This window comes from Carassius auratus, chromosome 16, assembly GCF_003368295.1.
Source record: "Carassius auratus strain Wakin chromosome 16, ASM336829v1, whole genome shotgun sequence".
Classification (NCBI taxonomy): Eukaryota; Metazoa; Chordata; class Actinopteri; order Cypriniformes; family Cyprinidae; genus Carassius; species Carassius auratus.
In genome coordinates this window covers 9,964,900-9,985,311 of record NC_039258.1, presented here as the reverse complement: position 1 = coordinate 9,985,311, position 20,412 = coordinate 9,964,900, and the positions used below count along the sequence as shown (strand labels likewise).

The 20,412-nt window shown below is 36.3% G+C and overlaps 1 protein-coding gene and 1 long non-coding RNA gene across 2 annotated transcripts; one reads left to right on the top strand and one right to left on the bottom strand.

The window, feature by feature from the left end:
• Positions 1-5,154: 5,154 nt before the first annotated feature.
• Positions 5,155-16,964, bottom strand: LOC113116820 (uncharacterized). The gene is made up of 3 exons (XR_003294077.1): positions 16,858-16,964; positions 8,767-8,853; positions 5,155-5,649 (listed from the first exon to the last, which is right to left on the bottom strand). It is a non-coding gene; the product is annotated as an uncharacterized LOC113116820 (long non-coding RNA).
• LOC113116819 (basic helix-loop-helix transcription factor scleraxis-like) lies at positions 11,748-15,005 on the top strand. Its single transcript, XM_026285140.1, has 2 exons — positions 11,748-12,633; positions 14,655-15,005. The coding sequence occupies exons 1-2, from the start codon at positions 12,070-12,072 to the stop codon at positions 14,691-14,693; spliced, it is 603 nt and encodes a 200-aa protein (XP_026140925.1). The 5' UTR covers positions 11,748-12,069; the 3' UTR covers positions 14,694-15,005.
• Positions 16,965-20,412: the final 3,448 nt, after the last annotated feature.

Sequence of the window (20,412 nt, the reverse complement as noted above, 5' to 3'; positions counted from 1 at the left end):
TCTTTCTAGCCAATGAGCTTATCTTAAGATATCCTTCTTTCTGTGAAGTCATTTAACATTTTAAGCCATTTTTAGTTTTAACTGCAATTTAAATATGAACCCAAAAAATATGAATCATTTAATTCATCAATGCATTTTGCAATAAAATAGAAGATACATTTACACTAAAGGTCCTTGCACACGGAGTCAGAAATTTCCATATGCGTTTTTATTTTTATTTAATATTTTTTATCATCCTTTTCTATTAAATTGCTTGTAATGGATGAGAAAATGCAGAAAAACCCTTTTTTTATGATGGACAAAAGTTTCGGAGACAGTGTGTAAACATGATTGACACATTGTGAGGTCATATTTATTTTTTAACATACACAAATTTCGGACTCAGTATGCAAAGACTTTAACAGTGGATGAAATGCTGGAGTTACCAGTGTGTTTGTCTCTAATGGCAGTACTATTGGGATGTGGTATCTAGCTGCATCGCACTATAGTTAGTCATTGAATCTTTCTGCTCCTCATTTGCATAATGTTTCTACTTACAATGATCCCTGGCACAGGTGTCTCTTTGAAAATGAATGACATCCAGTTGTTTAGATGCAACAAAACTAAGAAATGGGAACACACTAGCATTTGTGGGGCACACTGCTATAAGAAATTTGGAAAACTTTTCAAATAAATAAATAGTGTAAATGCTAATAGATTAATAATTCTTATTTTTTGATGATGGATCTTTACATTGTCTACTCGATATGTGCTCTATGATATGTGCATAAATAAAGGCTGTTTCATAAACTATGTAAACATGCACTAAATGGATGACTTCGGACATTTTTTCGACTGTGTCAAATTAAAAAGAGCTAAAAAAATAAACATTTTATGCACATCCCGGGAATCCTGTATTCTGTTCCACTCAGTTGCACTTCATCTAGTTCATTCTTTGCTATCCGTCTGTAAAAGTGAATGGGTCAGGGAGCTTAAATGAGTTCTTTTTTTGTAATTACCTCCACAAAGAGCTAAATAATCAAGCTTTAGCCTCTTCTAGCCATATTTCCAATGCCATCTGTAGGTAGTAATCCACTAGTCAAGCATGTGTTTTATGCTAGGAGGACCAGGGATTAATTTCACGGCCATTCTGCACATCCCAAAAGAGTGTAAAATGGCCTGCTTAGCTCTAAAGTTAAAAGATTTATTGCAATATTCATGCAAACTACAATAGCAAACAACAAGATTCTTCATCCTAAACCATTAAGTCTGAGGGACGGAGCACAGAACAATACAAAACTCTGTATTTATTTATTGATCCTCATCTCGTCATTCAGAACTGATTCATTTCTTCTGTGGAACACACACAAAAAGTTATATTCATTTATACGTTGTTCCATAGAAGAATAGCAAATGGTGACAATCGCTGTCAAGCTAAATTTTCTGTAATTTTATGACGTTTTTTTGCTCTTTTTGAGGAGTTTGAATTTGAGAAGGAGCCGTATGTAAGTGAGCAGCTAAGACATTCAAATGTTGTTTTCTACATAGGAAAGAAAGCATGATGCGAGTAAATAATGACTGGATTTTTCATTTAATTTTGGGTTAACTATCCCTTTATGTGCTTTCCAGCTGAGGACTCTGGCTTTCTGGTTCATGGCACTCTGGGGGTTTCCTGTTGTGCTGAAGGTCAATACACAGCTGACGCTTGAGAACGAGGGAGGGATAAATCAACGTACGGTTATGAAGGAGGTGAAGAGAGAGAGAAAAGGGTAATCAAGGAAAGGAAGCAGGAAGAGTTGCTTTACTCTGGCTGCCATGGTCAGTTTTTGACAGCTAAAGTGGCTTGAGTGGGTATCCTCATAAGAAAATGAATTACACAGGAAACACTACAGCACCTGCTATTACAGTAGTGCTTTTACACTTTGACTTTGTAACAAATCTCTCTAACAAATGCATGTGAGAAATTACAGCCTCAACCTCATGCTCAGTCCTGCAGACTCTTTTTCCCAAGGGAATTATTTTATTTACATAAAATGAAAAATAAATCCATTAGACTTCCCTCCAAAGATAGAGAAGGGGATATTCATCAGTTAAAATCATATCAAGTCCAAAATAATTCATTTAATAATCAAACACACCTTAAAAGAGGCCCATAATCCTGGAACACTTGTGGTAGTTGAAAGTATATCCGAAACAAATCACTAATGTGTAAGAAAGGAAACAGAAGAAACAATGTTTATTCAGGCCATATCTCATCTAGAGAGGTTTCAATAATAAAAGCAACCTTTTTATATATATTTTTTTACATCAGGGAAAATTTATCAAATGAAAACTTCATTAAATGACAGAATATACATGCATCCAGTCACTGTTAAATCTCACAGATGAACTCTTTCTGAAGCAGAAGGTGTTACATTGGGTTTGCCATTTTGTAAAGCCAAGTCAGATGTTACTAGCTACACCGTACTTGAGTGAAAAATAAGACAGAAAAACTGTTTTGGCTAAGAGTTTGCATTTCTATGCAACTAAATTATTCAGCCTAATACATTTTGAGTGATATTAAACCTTGCTGACATAAAAACCACATGTATATGTATGTGGGTTGAGAAAGAGCATTCTGTATTCTTCAAATTCTCTGCATAAATGTGAACGAAAAACACCACAAATAATCAAATGTCTCAGTTTTTATATAGATAACATCTCTATGTTATGAATATAGAATTCTGAATACATTTGACAAATTTTCAGTGTATATTAAGTAAAATCACTCCTACTAATTTAATGAATCATTTTTGTGTGCCATTGTTTGCTTAAGATGGCATTACAACACCAACTCACAGAAAAAATAAGAAATGGATCATATCAGACAGGGTCAATTAGCAATAAAGGAAGGTATCAGGTTCAGAGAGGGAGAAGAAAGGTTAAACAAACCTCACAAACCCAACACATTATAATACACTGCATAACGTTTCAGACACAAACCATGTGGACCTCAAAAATGATGGATCTGCCATGAAGAGAAGAATGTTCCTCAGGCTTGTGCACGCTTTTCTGTCTACTTATGTTTCTCTTGGCAAAGCTCTGCATGGCCATCTTGTTTTTCACAAGGAGCCTCTGTCCACGCATATATGGTTGAACTTTATGAGCGGAGTAGACAAAAGTGGCAGAAGCACATTTCACTGGCTGGAAGGCCCTCCATCCTCTGTCAGTTCTAGCATCAGCTCGGTGAATGAAACTAAGCATATCCACGGTCACAGAACCGGAGCCTTGAAAGACTCTGAGGCCACTTAGCTCATGACTTCTGAGTGAACTTGACGGCTGGAAATATATTCCAAGCTTTCAATCTCTCTGCTCACTTATTGTAAATAAAGGAGACGTTTGAAGTCAAGCATTTCAGTTGTTATGCACAGACAAAAAAGAAAAAAAAAAAGCAATGGTAATCTCGTCAATGGGATTATGGGGAAAAAAGTTTATTAATAAAGTGTTTTTGATTTTGTCAGTGATTAGATGAGCCTGAAAATTTACATAATGACAATATATGATATATGAACTGAATCAAAACATATTGTTGATGAAAATATGATGAAAAATTACTAGACATGAGAATATACTTATCAAAAATATGCATAACATCAAAAGGGCACAAATGCACAAGCAAACCATATATGCGCAAGTCAAAATGTTTGACAATGTCTTATTCCATAAAACACTGCAGTCATTCTGGTCCCTCAACAAAAATCCAATACGATTTTTTTCACTGGCTTTTGGATTGTTGTTTATGATTCTTAAATGCTTTGTTCACTTAATCATCACAAATAAGCAAAACTTTTATGAATTTTGAAGAATAAATACAACTGGCAGAAGTTAAAAGGCCAGGATATACATGAAGTAAATTACCTGATATTTTTAAGAGTGGAGTTGTTGAATTATAAACACAACAATGCTGTGAAAACAAAGTCACTGGACTAGTGACTGGACTTTACCGTTTTGGCGCGATGATGTTTCATGTCCCAGACAACTTCTGCAGCCTTTCTTTTAGCCACTTGTTAAAAACTGCCTTTTTCAAAAGAAGTAAAAATAAAACAAACAATCAATCACAGGCGCCTGATGTATTTCATGTCATAAATTAAAACTATGAAAAATATCAGGTTAACCACAAAATATTATTTCGGGTATTTAACCAAAAACCCATTCAAAAATCTCTGACTTGGGGACGATAGAATGGAAGTAAACTTGTATCCAGGTTCTGACCTACAAAAATGCATGACTTTTGTTAATAATTGATACAGGTTTAAATGAATATTTAAAACGTTTTAATATTTAATTGCATTTTACACTCATAAACTAAAACCTGTTATTTTCTTTTTTTATTAACACCAGTGTTTCTTGAAAATTGTATGACTGTTTTTCCTTTGGTCAAAAACTGATCCAGTACATCAGTATGACTGCTGTTCTGAAGGAAAGGGGGGGGGGGGGGGGGTTGGCTTTAATTTTGGTCTCTGGCAGGCCCATAAAAATGCAGTGTTGCTGTAAGTAAAACATCTTACGCCATGAAGCATGTACCAAGGAATCACTCCTGAGGGCAGCATTGAAAGGTTTGGAAGAGGACTAATCAGTGCCAGAGCGGGTGTTGTAGAAATGAAAAGTCTTGAAACATTCTCAGTTCAGTCCTAAAGCTCCTCCATACCATTTAAAGACAGCCAGGCAATGCTTAAATATAAAATAAGAACTTATCTAGAAAAAAAAAAGAAAAAAATATTTTTCAAGTTCCAGTGCAGAGAAAAGCAGGGTTTTTTTGGCCGTAATTTATTGTATTTCATCAAGCGTACAGAGGATCTGAGCTGTAAACTGCACTTTCCCTGCATTTATTTTCTATTTTACAGCCATTACAAACACATTTGTGTGATTTGTAATCTCTGCAGGCTGCCCTTAGGGCATTTCATCTGAACTTATGCATGATTCTCCTGGAAGACGGTTTCAGGGCAAAGGTTAAATCAACTCATCACCAAGGCACCATTCCAACTCATCTTGAGGAAAAACTGCACATCTGATTAAGCGAGTTACACCTCAGTAAAGGAAATGGTTATGAAATGAAAACTTTCAAAATAATCACGGCTAATCGAAATGATAAATGAGGTATCCAAATAATGCGAGATAAGTGTTGGAGTAATTCAAGTACAGCTCTTATTTACCTGAATGGGAAAAGAAAAACATTAGTGAAACTCATCAATGATGCATTCATATTTAAATGAGAATTCTAATCAGACAACAACATGCACATAAATTGTACTTTATTTACATCAAATTACACCAACGATATGTATTTTTCACATACATATTCAAGAGTATACAAACATGCAATGCCTCTATGAAAATTAAATCTCATAACTACAACTTGAACCTACAGGCGCTGATTGTTATGATTTCTCCCATTAACATCATAATGTCTCAACCACACTATTCATCAAAACACCTTAGAATTGTTACCGTCAGCTTCATTCCACACTGCATCATTACAAATTACCAGTAAACTGTCCAGTCCATCCATTATCATACCATGACGACGGATCCAGCACTGATGGTACTCTTTCTTGTGGTGCTGATGAAGTGCTGATATCCCCCTCTCTGTCTCGAGCCAGTTTCAGGCATAACTCAGCAACACAAATGTATCTGAAATGAGGCAGCATAAAGGGTGCAATTTGGCAATTCATTTCAGATGGCGGAGTGACCGCAATTATTTGTTTTTGGATGCTATTAAAAATGTAAGTTTTGAAAAAGGATGTGAGAGGGCAAATGTTCCGCCAGTCTATGACTGATATATGCCTTGTGGATTTCCTGTACACTCACTCAGAGCTTTTTCTCAATGGATAATGACAAGCATATGTCCGAAAGATCCCTCAAACACACACACAGGAATCAGTTTCAATTATGAATAGACCGCATGATCAAACGTACTAAAGCACCATCATAAACTAACAGCAAAAACTTCCTGTTAAGCTTCAAAAAGTACATTTGAAAGTTCATACGTTTTATTGACAATTTACTATAGGCTTCAATGCCAAATTTACCGAGGCCCTTTTCTAAATCATTTGAACATTTTATGGCCTGCAATAAGCGTTTTCATATTATTTCTGATCTGGCCAACTCTAGTCGAACAATTTTGCCAAACGCTATAAAGAAAAGAGACAACCGAGCCAATGCTTGAGGATAAAGCAGACACAATTGTACATTATACTCAATTCTTGTTTTTTACACCATACATAATGGAGCCCTGGGAGATTCCAGCAAATATTTGTTTAAAAAAATCCATCTGCATGTACTCACCCACACCCAAAATGTATGACTGTTTTTTGGGCCCTAATCTACATTAACAGGACCATACAGCCAAAAAAAAAATGAGCTCATTGGTCTCACTGCAAAAGATGATATAAGCAGCCAGTTAGCTACTGCTTACATTACAAATGACCACAAGCAGCAAAGTGGGGCGTGCAATGTTGATGGAGATGAAACGCTGTTGGAAACGGTCCATGATGGAATGAACGGCAAAGGAAAACCTCCAGTTTCCATTTAAGGTTCATTTCCATTCAGATATGTTTGAGATGTCTGTGTGTTTCTGGCTGCTACCGAGCTAAGCAGCTGTAATTTAAAAAGCATAGTCATTTTTATGTATAATCATGACTGGATATTTCAGCTAGATTTTATTATGCATCTAATTCGATTAGCATTTAAATGAAAGACAAATGCTGAAGACAGACAGTCAAGGTTGTACACTCACCGTTACTCATGTTTTCTGTGAATCACTGATACACGATGTTACGTAATGAACATATTTCAAATGTAATGTGTACTGTAATGAACATATGTCATGGACCATGCTGGTGATGTAATGGAAACATATGTGCCCTTGTGCACTCTGACATTCTGCCTTGGTCGAGCAGGAATCAGCGATGCTGCTGGGTAATCACCATTAATAAAAAATAATAGCTGCAAATTGCAAATTTCCTGTCAAGCTAGCCACCGCCTTGAGAAGTACTTGTGCCTGTAAATGTGTGATTTTTCTCTAATAAAGCTTGCCAAATCCGGCATTTTTCCTGAAATCTTACATTTCAGGACATATTTCAAAAAAATTCTCAGCCACTTAGAAATGTTTTAACCTAATACTATACCAGTGAAAACATTCATTTTAAGTGCATGTTTGATAATGAAAGTATCTGTTATTAAGTCATTAGTTATTAACTCATCATTAGTTAACTATTAATTAAAAACATTAAATACATTTCTTAAAACTTTTGTGCAGTTTTTAATAATAATAAAAAAATGATATATATGTATATATATTATAACAAGCATGAAGCTGCAAATTAGTGAAGTGGTTGCATCCTAAATGATGATCGGAGGTTTTAAAGGGATAGTTCACCCCAAAATTCTGTCATGAATTACTCACCATCATGTCATTACAAACTCATAAAAACACAAATTAAGATATTTTTGATTAAATCTGAGAGCTTTCTGACCCTGCATAGAAAGGTAGTAAGGACATTGTTAAAATAGCCGATCATGACATCAGTGGTTCAACCTTAATTTTATGAAGCTATGAGAATACTTTTTGTTTGCACAAAAAAAAAAAAAAATGTATTCAACATTTTCTTCTCTCCCCCGTCAGTCTTCGACATGTATTCACAACAGATTACCTTGTTTGCAAGCAGAGGACTACATATTTTGCATTTTGGTACTCTCATGAATGTGCGGTGGGTAAATAACGACAGAAGTTTCATTTTTGGGCGAACTATCCCTTTAAGATTTTGTTGTGGTGTGGCACCTGGAGAAGATATATGAAGTGTTCTAACAATGAAGAGTGAACAAAGAGGAGAATGCTTTGAATTTAAAAGAGTCACTAAATTAGCAGTGAGCCATTGTTAGCAGGGCCACAGGTTAGTCCCAGGGCTCCAGTTAGAAGGGGTGGAGGTGGATTTTACAAGCCCACGCTGAAGAGCCGCAGTGGGATTGCCCACACCAGCTGCCTGCTTTACAAGCCAATCTTCAAAGATAAGGCCTTGACTTACCCCCTCCAGTACTTGCCACACCACCATCTACACTCCTTCTTAGGGTTACAAAGTGTGAGTAAAGCAACATGTCTCACGGTTCACTTGTAATGACTTATTCTGAGTGACACACTCCATTATGTGAGAAAATGCCTGTTGACTAATGGGGTTTTAGGGAAACCTGTCACACAAGATGTTGGCAGGGCTCCACAGACCACTAAATATGATGACCCCCTTCCTAACATATACTGTAAAAGCAGCCATATATTTTCGTACATGAAGACTAATTTATACTATGTGAGATAAAAAACTGAAAACATGAAGACATGCTGTCTGCCAAATCAAATAACCGGCTTTTATATTATTTCTGTATTAGTCAAAGTAACAAATTAAAATATTATCAGGAAAATACTGATTTTGTAATAACTATTTTTTGTACTCTCCAATATTACAGTAATTCAACTACATTTCTATAGAGCTTTTCGCAATAGCTATCGTTCCAAAGCAGTAGTAATGTTAACTTTGACGATTGTGTTAACTTGTTCACTTTACAATTAGTTTCCTCTCAAATTGTAAAACTATATTATAAAATTATAATATTATACAATTATTATATAATATAATATTATATTATCAATGTTTGGTGAGGATTCTGTAAGGTAGAGCTGTCAGAAAAGCTCTGAAGGGCACAGAATTCCAGAAGTTTCTAAACGGTTCACTTTTTCCATCTCAAAACCCCACTGACCTGCTTTGCCGTCTGAATTCTTTGGCTTCCGAGGAACGGGACGATTACGGCATGGAATTTCAGTGAAGACTGACTTCATTTCTGCTCCTGAAATAGAGGGGTTGGAAGTCAGAGGCAAGGCCGCAGAAAGGCAATTACCAGTCAGCAGTGGAGAGATGAGATAGATGCCAGATTATTTCTCCTAGTTCGACTGAGGGGTTGAGCTTACGTGACCTACTCTAAACAGCATTGCCCTATTTTACAGAAACAGCCCCAGTCTATAGATTTGACTGATGAGGTCACAATTCATTACTAATTAGAACTCTTGCGTGACACGTAAAGTGATATGCCCGTTAAAATGAGACAGCTGATAGGGTCTCTCTGTCCCTCTCTCTCTCCCTCCACCCTAAATCCATCTCCTCTTACACTAAATGAGCCAGCTGCGGAGGCCCTGTCCTGTCAGGCGTGGCTGCTGGCCTGTCCCCAACTATGGCTAGACAGCGGAGTCCCAGGATAGTAGACTGGACGTACGTCCGGCAGACATCCATAACAACCGTCTGCAGTCCTGAGCAAAGGATTAGTGATGGATTTTGACAGTTTCCTGACCAATGCCAGAAGAGTTCAACTACATAGGGCACAAGGAGAAGGGCACTTAATGCTGGGATGAGGTTGTACCACAGATGTTCCAGAGAAAGGAATTATAATCAGATGTAGAGAAGAACGAACTACCGATCTGCTCTGATTTATAGACATTAAGTTTCAGAATACACAGCATTACTTATGCAAGTTTGCTCATACTGTTGACACAAGTCTTTGTTATTATTTCTTCATCTAAGTAAGTAGTTCTGGTTATGTATATGGGCCATTCTACAGAATGGGTGCAAACTTCTGTCCCACAATCATAAAAAAAACATTTAAGAAGCATTAAAGTATTCAAATCTTAGATGTTTACAAAGATGCTTTTATTATCTATTGAAACCCACAATAATATTTAAAATATTAGTAAGATTAATATATATAAAACAATTATTTATTGGGTACTTCCAGTTGGGAGGTGGCTGTCCTGAACCCTGACCCCTAAATTTCAATTTACTAAAATTATATTAAAATGATTTTTGTATCTTCTTCCATTGTTGTTTTTAATAGTATCTTTTAGATTAATAAAAGTTTATATATATATATATATATATATATATATATTCTTTGTAAATTATGACACTTCTAAAAAGTGTCCCATTTTTCTCTTGTCACTAATAAAAAGTGTATGTTTTAGTCCATTGGCTGAGACTGATTTTAACTACAGCCCTAAATTTATGATCAGGAAATATTCCTGTGTGAGTAGATAGGTCCCTTCTCTTCGAAGTAAATGTGTCTGAAAAATCTTTTTGTAACTAAGTAAACTCACTACCTTTTTTTTCTGTATTCCAGAACATTTTTTTTTTATAAGTTTTTATATTTACAGAACTGAGCTAGCTAAATCATGTGCTGATTAGTATTTTTGAGCTAGGTTGAAAAGTATCTAAAATTGTCTCTATCTAAACAGTCACAACCAAAACATGTCATTTTGTTTAAGCAGTGACAAAAGGCAACACCCCTTATGAAACAAAAATATATTGCAGTATATTGGAAAATATCATGTAATATATTAGGCATATATTCTTATATACATTTATTTTTTCCAATATATTGCAATATATAGAAAACGGCAATCATTTGTATATTTTGCAATATATTATATGTATCATCAATATTATTAATTGTATTCAAAAATATTAAATATTAGAAAATAAAAAGGGAAAATAATATATTACAAAATATTTTAAGAAAAATATTGGTAAATATATTTTCCTTTCATAAGGGACATAATCCTCATATTTGGGGAATATATATAAATAAAGTATACTGAATTATCAACTAAGGTGTTATGGTAGTTTTTGGTTCAAACTAATGAATCCTTAACTTTGAAATCAGTATTATAACCTTTTTGCCTTTTACAAAGGAAAACTGGATTCGAAATACAAATCTCATAAATTACACTTGAAATATTGTTAAATATTTAATTATTATTTATGTACAGTACCTCTAAAAAAATGTTTTAAAGAAAAAATCTATAATGTAGATGTAAGCAAAATTTTAATAGGTCAATATTACCCTTCTAATTAAATTATTATTACTGTGTTTTGGTAGTAACAAATTTGGGGAGAGGATAAGTATTCCAAAACTTTGAATTGACCAGGTTGCCATTTCTCCATGTTTCTAAGTTTAAGTGTGCCCATAACTGTGATACAGATTTTCAAACTGCCAATCCACCTATCACCTCCACTCAACCATTATAAGCATCATTATGAGCTTACAGTGCAAACCCTCCCCAGCCCAGGGCACTTCCTGTTTAATCAGCACTAGAGCTGCTAGTGAACAATCCCCATACACAAGAATAATATTATGAATTATGACGAATTTATATTATGAACGTTGCATAATATCCTGTGATATTAACCCTCAGCAACTATGCAATCATTTGTCAGGCCTCCTGTGACCGTGGTGCCAAAGGCAAAATGATCTGGGCTAACGTCCACAGACTAAATGCTGTATTTAGGTTCGGATTGGATTGATTCATGAGCATCTGGCTCTGACAATTCACGTTTGTAAGGGGGTGGGGGGGGGTGGAAATGTAATATATTGAATTGAAATTTCAGTGTGAAAGGAATAAAAAAAGTAATGCACTGAAAGAAATGAAGCAATCTATCATACAGATTAATCTTCAGTGGAAGCATTTCAGGGTCAAGTTTTTAAAAATACTAATGTGGAGTGAAAGAGACAGAAGGAGAGAGAGAGAGGAGTCTCCGTATTCTCTCATTCCTCCCACTTGCTCACTGGATTTCACATTTATGGTGGTTAAAGTGAGAGCGGACCCCAGCCACACCCCCTGACTATAAATCCAAGGCATAAGGAAACACTCAGCTGAAATCACACGTGGAACTGAAGGATCTGGAGCACACAAACTCATTCACACACACACACAAACACACGTATGGGAGACGACTTGGCATGCTGTGAGCCCAAATAACCGATGACAGTGGAGAAAAGAGCATTTCTTATGAATGAGTGTGTCAGAAGTGACTCGGTCAAGCATCGCTGGATTGGTTGGATCCCTAAAGCAGGACTGGTTACAGAAGCTAGTCACTTCGCATGTAGACCATAGTGTAGACTGGGGTGTATGATTAGAAACTGGGATCGAGTTCACTCCTGTGTTTGTGCAAAGTAGAACGAATTGCTACGCGAGGGGCAAAGAGCAAAGTCCAGGGGTCCTGTAAGGTGCTGAGTATGTCTTTTGCAGTGGTGCGACCAACCCCAAGTCATTTCCTGTGCTCTGAGATCAGCATGCACTCCGAGGACGATGACAACGGCAGTGAGGGTTCTGGATCTGATGACAAGTCCTTCCGAATGGCTGGCCACGGCTATGGCGCATTTAAGTTGGGTGCTCGAAAAAAGAGATACAGCTGCCGACCTGTAGCAGCTCCCAGCGAGCTCCGTTCTCAGATCGTGGAGATACACCAGAGGAACGCGGCGAACGCCCGAGAGCGGGACCGCACGAACAGTGTGAACACAGCGTTCACTGCTCTGAGGACACTCATACCTACCGAACCAGCTGACAGGAAGCTGTCTAAGATTGAGACGCTGAGGTTGGCCTCCAGCTACATCTCGCACCTGGGGAACGTGCTGCTGGTTGGAGAGGAGTGTGGAGACAGCCAACCTTGCCTTAGGAGCTCGGGAGCCGTGTATCATCACCTCCACAATCTTCCAAAGAGCTCGACACCCAGCCCAGACTCAGAAAACTCACAGCCCAAACAGATCTGCACATTCTGCCTTAGTAACCAGAGACGACTGGTGAGTAGCTTGATGAAATGTTGCTGTCAAAATGTATGACAGGTTAGATAGAGATCAAATCTGACTGACATTTATAGAACAGTCAAAACTTGTAAAATTAGGTGTTTAGTTAGAAGTTTTTTTGTGTGTGTGTGACAGGTCAGAGGTCAGTGCATTGTTACTGATTCATGAACTTTACCAAAAAACAAACTCTCTCCATCATTTCATTCTAAATCTATATCTCATTCTAATTCTTTCATCTCTGAAACAGATAATTTAAATAACATTTCATATATTTTTGTCCAAACGATAAAAATCAGTGGGGACTTTTATTGTATGTACAAAAACGGTTTTTTTAATTTTTTTTTTATATCATCGTTTGCATTCTATAAAAGAAAAGAAAGCCACACAGGTTTGGAACGACACGAGGGTGACAAAATGATGACAGAATGTTCATTGTTGGGTGCGCTCTCTCTTTAAATGCCATTTATCATTCTATTCTAGTGATTGATACAATGAACTGTTCTGAGAGTGCAATTGACAGATAAGCAGATATTTATATAGCTGTTTGAGCTCACATTAGCATAATTTCTTGATTTCTTGATGTCGTCAGATCACAAATACAGATCACTTTGGCACTGAAACTTGGCAAAACCCTTAATATGCTTGGTCTGACTTCAACCACATTAATTAACATCCACCGCATTCTTAACAAAAGTGTTTATATGAGCCTCGTTGATGAAAACAAGCGATTCATTTGGCTCTAGACAAAATTTTCATAGAGGGGTAAACAAAATGACACGAACACTCTCTGCACAGGCTGCTATGTGTCTGCTGTGTTTGTGCAGCGCACTAGAAACATCTGGTCTATTCCCCTGACAAGCTCAATGTCTTCCTGCGCAGTTCACAAATGTCCTGAGTTCCACCAAAGCCTTCAACACCCTCATCATCATTATGACGGCTAATCCTGAACAGACCCTTTAAACACCACAGTTTAATGAAAACACTCCAGATTCATCCTTTCATCTAGCATTTCATATGCTATTACTGGAATAATACAGCCGTATTCGATGGGCCACAGAGGATTATTTATTTATTAATCAAAATTTCATCGGCTTCGGCCAATTAATGAGAGCTGATGAACTCAAATTTGTCAGTGTTCAACTGCAAACATTTAAAAGACGTTGTTTTTTCAGCTGAAATCACTTATTTTTCTGTTATGAGTTCAATTTAAATGTAAGATTTTTCTCTCTTAGTCCATTGTTATAGATCAGTCTTTCTTAAAAGTCCAACAATACCCCTTCATAAATGCCAAACCAGAAAAAACACATTAGGTTTCATAAAAATAAAAAATTAGCATCAGCATTATTAAAATGATTTAAATAAATTAATGTATTAAAATTAATGTAAAATTAATTACCCAAAAATCATGTGATTGATTTCATTTTTTTAATTTATTTTTTTATTATATATTCTGATGGCCCTAATTATTTTGAAATGCATGATTTATGTGTTTTTAATTGTAAAAATACATTTTAAATTTGGATATAAATTTTTATTGACAGAGAGCTATCATAATCCCTAAAAGTTTTCATTTCTACACAGATCTGATGTATTATGGAATGAACAGATTTTATGCTACTTATTCAGACAAAGAGAATAAGCACAAAAACTTGCCAAACTACGCCAAAGTAATGGCAAAACACACAGCCAGAAGTGGCAATTGATTAATATGTACCAGGTGGATATGTGACCAAAGATGACGTTATGGTAAGACCCCTAACACTCCAAAGCGATCAGATTCCCTAAATGAGATCTATCTTTGAGCTGGTCCTGATTACGGTTCAGACGTCTGAATAAATCTGACCTATTGGTAATCACGGTCGGAGTTCAACTGCTCATCAGTGTCCTAATGTGTTTAAACATCTAATGAGATAATTTTTTTTATGTGTCTGTAAAATGAATGGATGTACAAGATGTATAAAGACCCTTTAACCTACAAGCTACTCATTCTCTGATCACTTTGTTTTCTTTTCTTTCAGAACAAAGACAGAGAAAGAAAAACTGCATTAAGAAGTTAATGAGGAGGAGAAGAGAGAGTAAAAGAGCATTTCCATCACATCTGCCTGAAGGAGCGCGCCGGAGCGTATTAAACATTTAGTGTAAATTTGCTGTAAATAAGCTGTTTAATTGAAAGCAACACTTCTTAACCAAGTAACAACTTTCTGGTGGATGGCGTCATAATGGACAACTACACTGCATTCCAGACTTACATATTTAGAAGCCAAAAACTATGTGAATTTCATCATAACCTCTTTTTTGTTTTATATAGAGGTGATATACTTTTATACATACGTGATAAGAATGAAGAGGATGATTTGTAATTTAAAAACAGCAAATGAAAGAAAAAAAATGAAAGAAAAAAGGGACTTGCTTGCTCACCAGCAAAGAATCTGTTTGTGTTTGTTTGAGTTTGTCTATGATGCATATGTTTTGTATGCGCTACACTGAACTTTATTTACAAATGTCAAAACTTTTTTCCCAATCAGAACACATTCCTACAGTTTGATCAAACATTAATTTGAAGGAGTTGTTTGTTATTATGTAACAATTATTGTTATTTTTATTTATTTATGCCAATTAAAATTTCAAAACATTGTTTAAACCAAATTATGTATATGTCAGGGTTGAAAAATCTTGAGTTCGAGTGCTTAAAATGAATTCAGACAGACTGTGAGAGGTCTGCAAGAGTAATTGAGAAAGAGATTGAAAGATGAACGGGAAGGGAGTCAGTCGTAAGTTGGATTCTGTAAATTCAGTCTTGATGAGATCTGCAGGTAGATTGCTTTTGGGAGACAGTGTCCTCTACTTTACCTCTGCCCACAAGCTCTTACTCACATTCAAACATACACACACACACACACACACACACACACACACACAAGCACACTAACCCCCTTCCAAATGTCTAATGTAAATGCCTGTCCATGGTCATCAGCTATGATTAACAATTATGATATGATTTACGATTAACTGGTAGAGATGTTCAACTATCGTCTCTATCGCTGTTACACGTGATGTTGCTCTGTGGTCACAAAAAAATCTTTGGTTGGAGGTTTTTTTATACATTGCTGTTTAAAAACAAGTGATTTTAAGGCGTTGAAATGCAATCAGCAGCAAAAGAGAACTCATTTCTCTATATGCGAACGCCATGAGAGACTGTTTCATAAAGCATGGAAGTAATGAACAGAGTTATTTTTGCCACTTTATAGGCCTTGAACAGTCAAAATGCCCGTCTTTGCAAGTGACTTTGATTCCTATTTAAATATTCTACAGTAGATTTAGTTTTTTTTTTTCACATGTAATTAGTTTCTTATTCTTATTTAAGCGCTGACTGTTTACTTGTCTCCAGTGAGCTTACGTTTTTTTTTTACTAATATTAGTTTTTTGTTGATATTGACTCTGCTTACAAGAACTATGTAGTTTTAATGGTATCATAAAAACCTAATTTAAAGCAAAAACAACAATATTGTGATATATATTGTTACCGTGAAATAAAATGATCGCCCACCCCTACTATAAACTGACAATTTTTCCTAGAGTACAATACATTGTTATCTAAATCCGAGTAAAACAGGTAATCAATTTTTTTTTCCAAAATGTGCTTTTCTGTAGTGCTGAATGTCACTATCCTAAAATCGTCAGCATTGTTCTCGTCTCCGTTCAGTAAACTCTTAGTAAAGTCTCCCATACTCAGTGGATCCCTCTATTCAGCTCAGCCATATTTTGCTCAATATAGAGTCTGTGAACTGTAACCAGTCTAGTGCTCTCAGATCATTTAACTCACTCCTTCCCTCTCCATCTGCTTCTCTTATCCAACATCAACAGTGCTTCATCATCCCCAGTGGCTGGAGACTGCACTGTAGAGACTAGTTGATGGCAACAGAACTGGTCCACTAATACCACGTTCCTCATGGAAACAGGTCCAATATTCATACAGTTTAACTGAGGTTAAGAGATCAAGCCATGAATGGCACAAAAAAATGGTGACTGTTTCTGGGACACAAGGCTTTAACATCATGTTGGAGAAAGTTAAATTAAGTTGAAAATGGTATCTAGCGCGGCGCTTTTAGCATCAAAAACAAAGGTTTGATTTCCCAGCAAATGCATGAAACCATAGAATTCAAACCTGCAATGTGAGCTGCTAAGGATAAAAGTGTCTAAATAAAAGCACTGCACACTGACCTTTACGGTGGATGTCGTTGGATATTATTGTCAAAGAAAGAGTCAAGCCTGTAATTAAAGACATCAGAAAGCTATTAGAAACTTTCCACATATGATGAACTCCACCAAAAATGTTACAAACAAGTATGACCTTGAAAATGATCTGACTGATTTCACATGAAGTACAAATCAAACCTTCTCTAAGTGGAATAATACGCGCCCTAATTATGCTAACCAGCAGCACCTGCATGCTGAAGAGGAAAAGGGTATGAATATCCTCAGGTCATTCCTTTGGTAATGGGCTTGGATTCGGAATGTTTTATATGGTCCAAAAATGAAAAGCCAGGATCCTGTGACAATTCTCAATAATAATATGTGTCGATCAAAATACTTTGTCTTTTTGGTAGGCTATTTGAGTTATTGGATTTCAAACAGATTTGTAGTGCATAAAGATGTTCTTTACTTCCCCTTTGCTTTTTTTGTAGTAGATCCATTTTGTTTTCTGTGGGAGTGTGAATGTATCAGTCCATATCTCAGGCTTCTGGTAAAGCTTTCACAGATCCAGCAGGGAGCCTTGTGAATACCACAGGACGGGAAGCAGTAAAGCAACGATGGAATGACAGGTGTCCAAAGAGCCTGACTGGCCCGTTCCAGCTCTGTCTAAGTCTAATCCCTGCAACACACACACTTACACACTCACACACCTGTGGGAGAGAGAAAACTCCTTTTCTGTGACTTGAGTTTTTTAGCCAGCTCCCTCTGTGTCAACATTTCTTCAGTCAGAAAACACGATCCTGTCCACTTATACCTGCTTTTAGCTAATTGTTTCCTGCTGGAGAGGCTAATATTGAGCTGCTATTGTTGAAATAGACCTGCTAATTTGCCCTCTCCTAATGCTGGGTTTCACAGAAAACAGTAGAGCATGACTAATGTGGCAAGATTTCGCCAGGCTTTCTTTTGTTAAAGAGCGCTCAAGTAAGAGAAATATTTTTAAGTTTCCATGTTTGAGAAATATATGCAAATAAACAAAATATATACACTGGTGCCAAAGTCGAACAATTATGACGTTGAACAAATCTAAAGCAACACAAAAAAATCGGAACGTTACTTGCTTTAGATATTTTTAGATATTTAGAAAAGCAAAATAAGAACACATTTTATTTCTGTATTTATTTTAGATTAAATGAGAAAGTTTTATCCATTGCATCAAGTATCCAAGAACTGACCTCTAATCTTGGAATCAAATGACTTTCCCTCAGGTTTTAGTGTGCACCAGTCTTGACATCTGACTCCTGATATCACAGTGAAGAAGAGAATGAGGACAGTGATGTCAAAGGTCAGTGAGGACAGAGGGAGTTGGACTTTGCAGCTGCTTCTATCTCCTCATTTGACAGGCCTTAGGAGAATAGGTTCTTCTTGGTTTTACAGCACTCCTAATCCATACACACACTTTTATGCCCAAACATGTGTTCTCAAGACCCTGGCTTTGATGCATCCTCTCTTCTTCTATACCTCCCTCCCTATGAATCCCTCTTTCTCTCTCCGTCCCATCCAATTCCTCAAGTTTTGATTGTAAAGGAAGCCTTGAGATCTTAAGGGCCTCTGTCAGCCCCCTGTGGCTCACCACAGAGCCATTGGCTTCATAGCAGACACGAAATAAAGCAAAGGGAGAGAGTAAGAGAGCGAACGGCAGAGGAACAGAAAGAGAAAGGTGGTATAACCCAGTCCCAGTAGCTCAAAATCAAGACTTGGTGTACTTTGTCCCATCCAATTGGGCCTAGAGTTTAATACTGGAAAAATCTTCCTTTGCTGTCAATCAAACGCTTTAATAAAAACAAAGTATAACATTGCGGTCTTGCTCACTCTCTCTCTGCCCCTGGGAGAGTGGAAATGCGAGGGGTGCCTGCGGAACTGTGAAAATCCCTCCTTTTATTGCCATCAGCCTGCAATGGAAAATTGGGTTTGCGGAGGGGCCCATCTGTTGGACATTAAGCAGCCACCTGGAGCTTTAGCCAATCATGAAATTAAACATGAGTATTAAAGAAAAATGAAAAATCTCCACTCCCAGACATGTGGGTCGCCCTGTCTTTGCCGCATTTAATCAAATTTCCGACAAGAAGCAAAGGCTTAGTTGTCACCCACCACTCCACCAGTAAAACCACTCCTGTTTTTCCAGGGTTTAAATGAATAAATAAAAGCTGGTATATATGAATATTAGCCTAAACTTTGTTTGAAACAAATTTTCTTATTGAGTGATTTTGTTCCAATAGGATTACCTTAAAATTCTAAACAAGAACATTTTTTTTTTGTTATCCAACTTCTCTTAAATTCCCTCTGGATTAAATTGTATTTTTTCTGAGGAGTCAGTATTTTATGTAATTTAGGTTCTCAGAGGAAAATTATTTTTTACATTGAACTGTTTGAGTTCATTGTAAATGCAGAATCAGCACAGAGGCTGTTTTTATGGGCTGATTTCAAAGACATACATTTAGTCCTTGGCTAAGGTGCAATCTCAGAGCAGAAACACCATTAATAACATTTAAGTACGCAACTAAGTGTAAACTTTCCAAAAACCAGACAACGTTTTCTCTAAACGTATATCAAACTGATGCACTAAATAAGCAAAGAAGCAAAGCTATTAACCTGATTCTTGACTGTCTTCTTTTTACATGATTAAATTTAGTATATTGTGTTAAATAACAGCAACTTTGACTTCTGAGTGTTGGAACTTTGTACAGAAAAAATTAATTGGGTGTTTCTTCTACTTTTGGCCATGTGAACCTGTCTAGAAAAATTATTTTATGCTCACACAAGATTATTTAAATGTTCTACCAACATTGTGCATACAATATCTTTATGGTTTATAATTACACCATTTGTAAAAAAAAATTATGATGTTTTTTCATGTTTTAAGATTTAAAGTCATCATCAAAATACATCTATACATGCAAAGACAATTTACACAATAGCAAAAATATAAATATACTGTATATAAAGGTATTGAAAAACATTTCAATGACAATTATAATATAATATTCACTTAAGAAAGAGGCCTAAATAAAAAGTTTGTTGTTAGTTGTAATTAAAATTAACCCCTGGAACATTAGTGTCTATAGTTGAAAAAAACAACGCTATCTCATGACCAATTCATAAGTATTTTACGAAGTGGCATATTTGTACGAATTTGTATGACCTCACTCGTACGATTTGTCTAAACTCCAGTGACGGTTAGTTTTAGGGGCGGGGTTAGTTTTAGGTCATTCGTACAAATTCATACGAATTGTGCAACTCGTAAAATACGTACGATTCGGCAAACATCGTATGAATTTGTACGAGTGTGGTCTTACGAATTCGTATGAATAAGCCACCTCATGAAAAATTTACGAATTGCCGTGAGATCGGGTTGGAAAAAACACCCAATTCCAATAAAGCACAAAGGAACTTAACTCAACAGTAGAGAAAAAAGTCAGCAAATATTCCTGAAGGTCGGAGCCCAGATGTTGGGTTTGAAAATGAACCAGACATAAAGATACTGATCAGATCCTTCAATGAGTTAAAGTTAAAGTTTTTAATAAG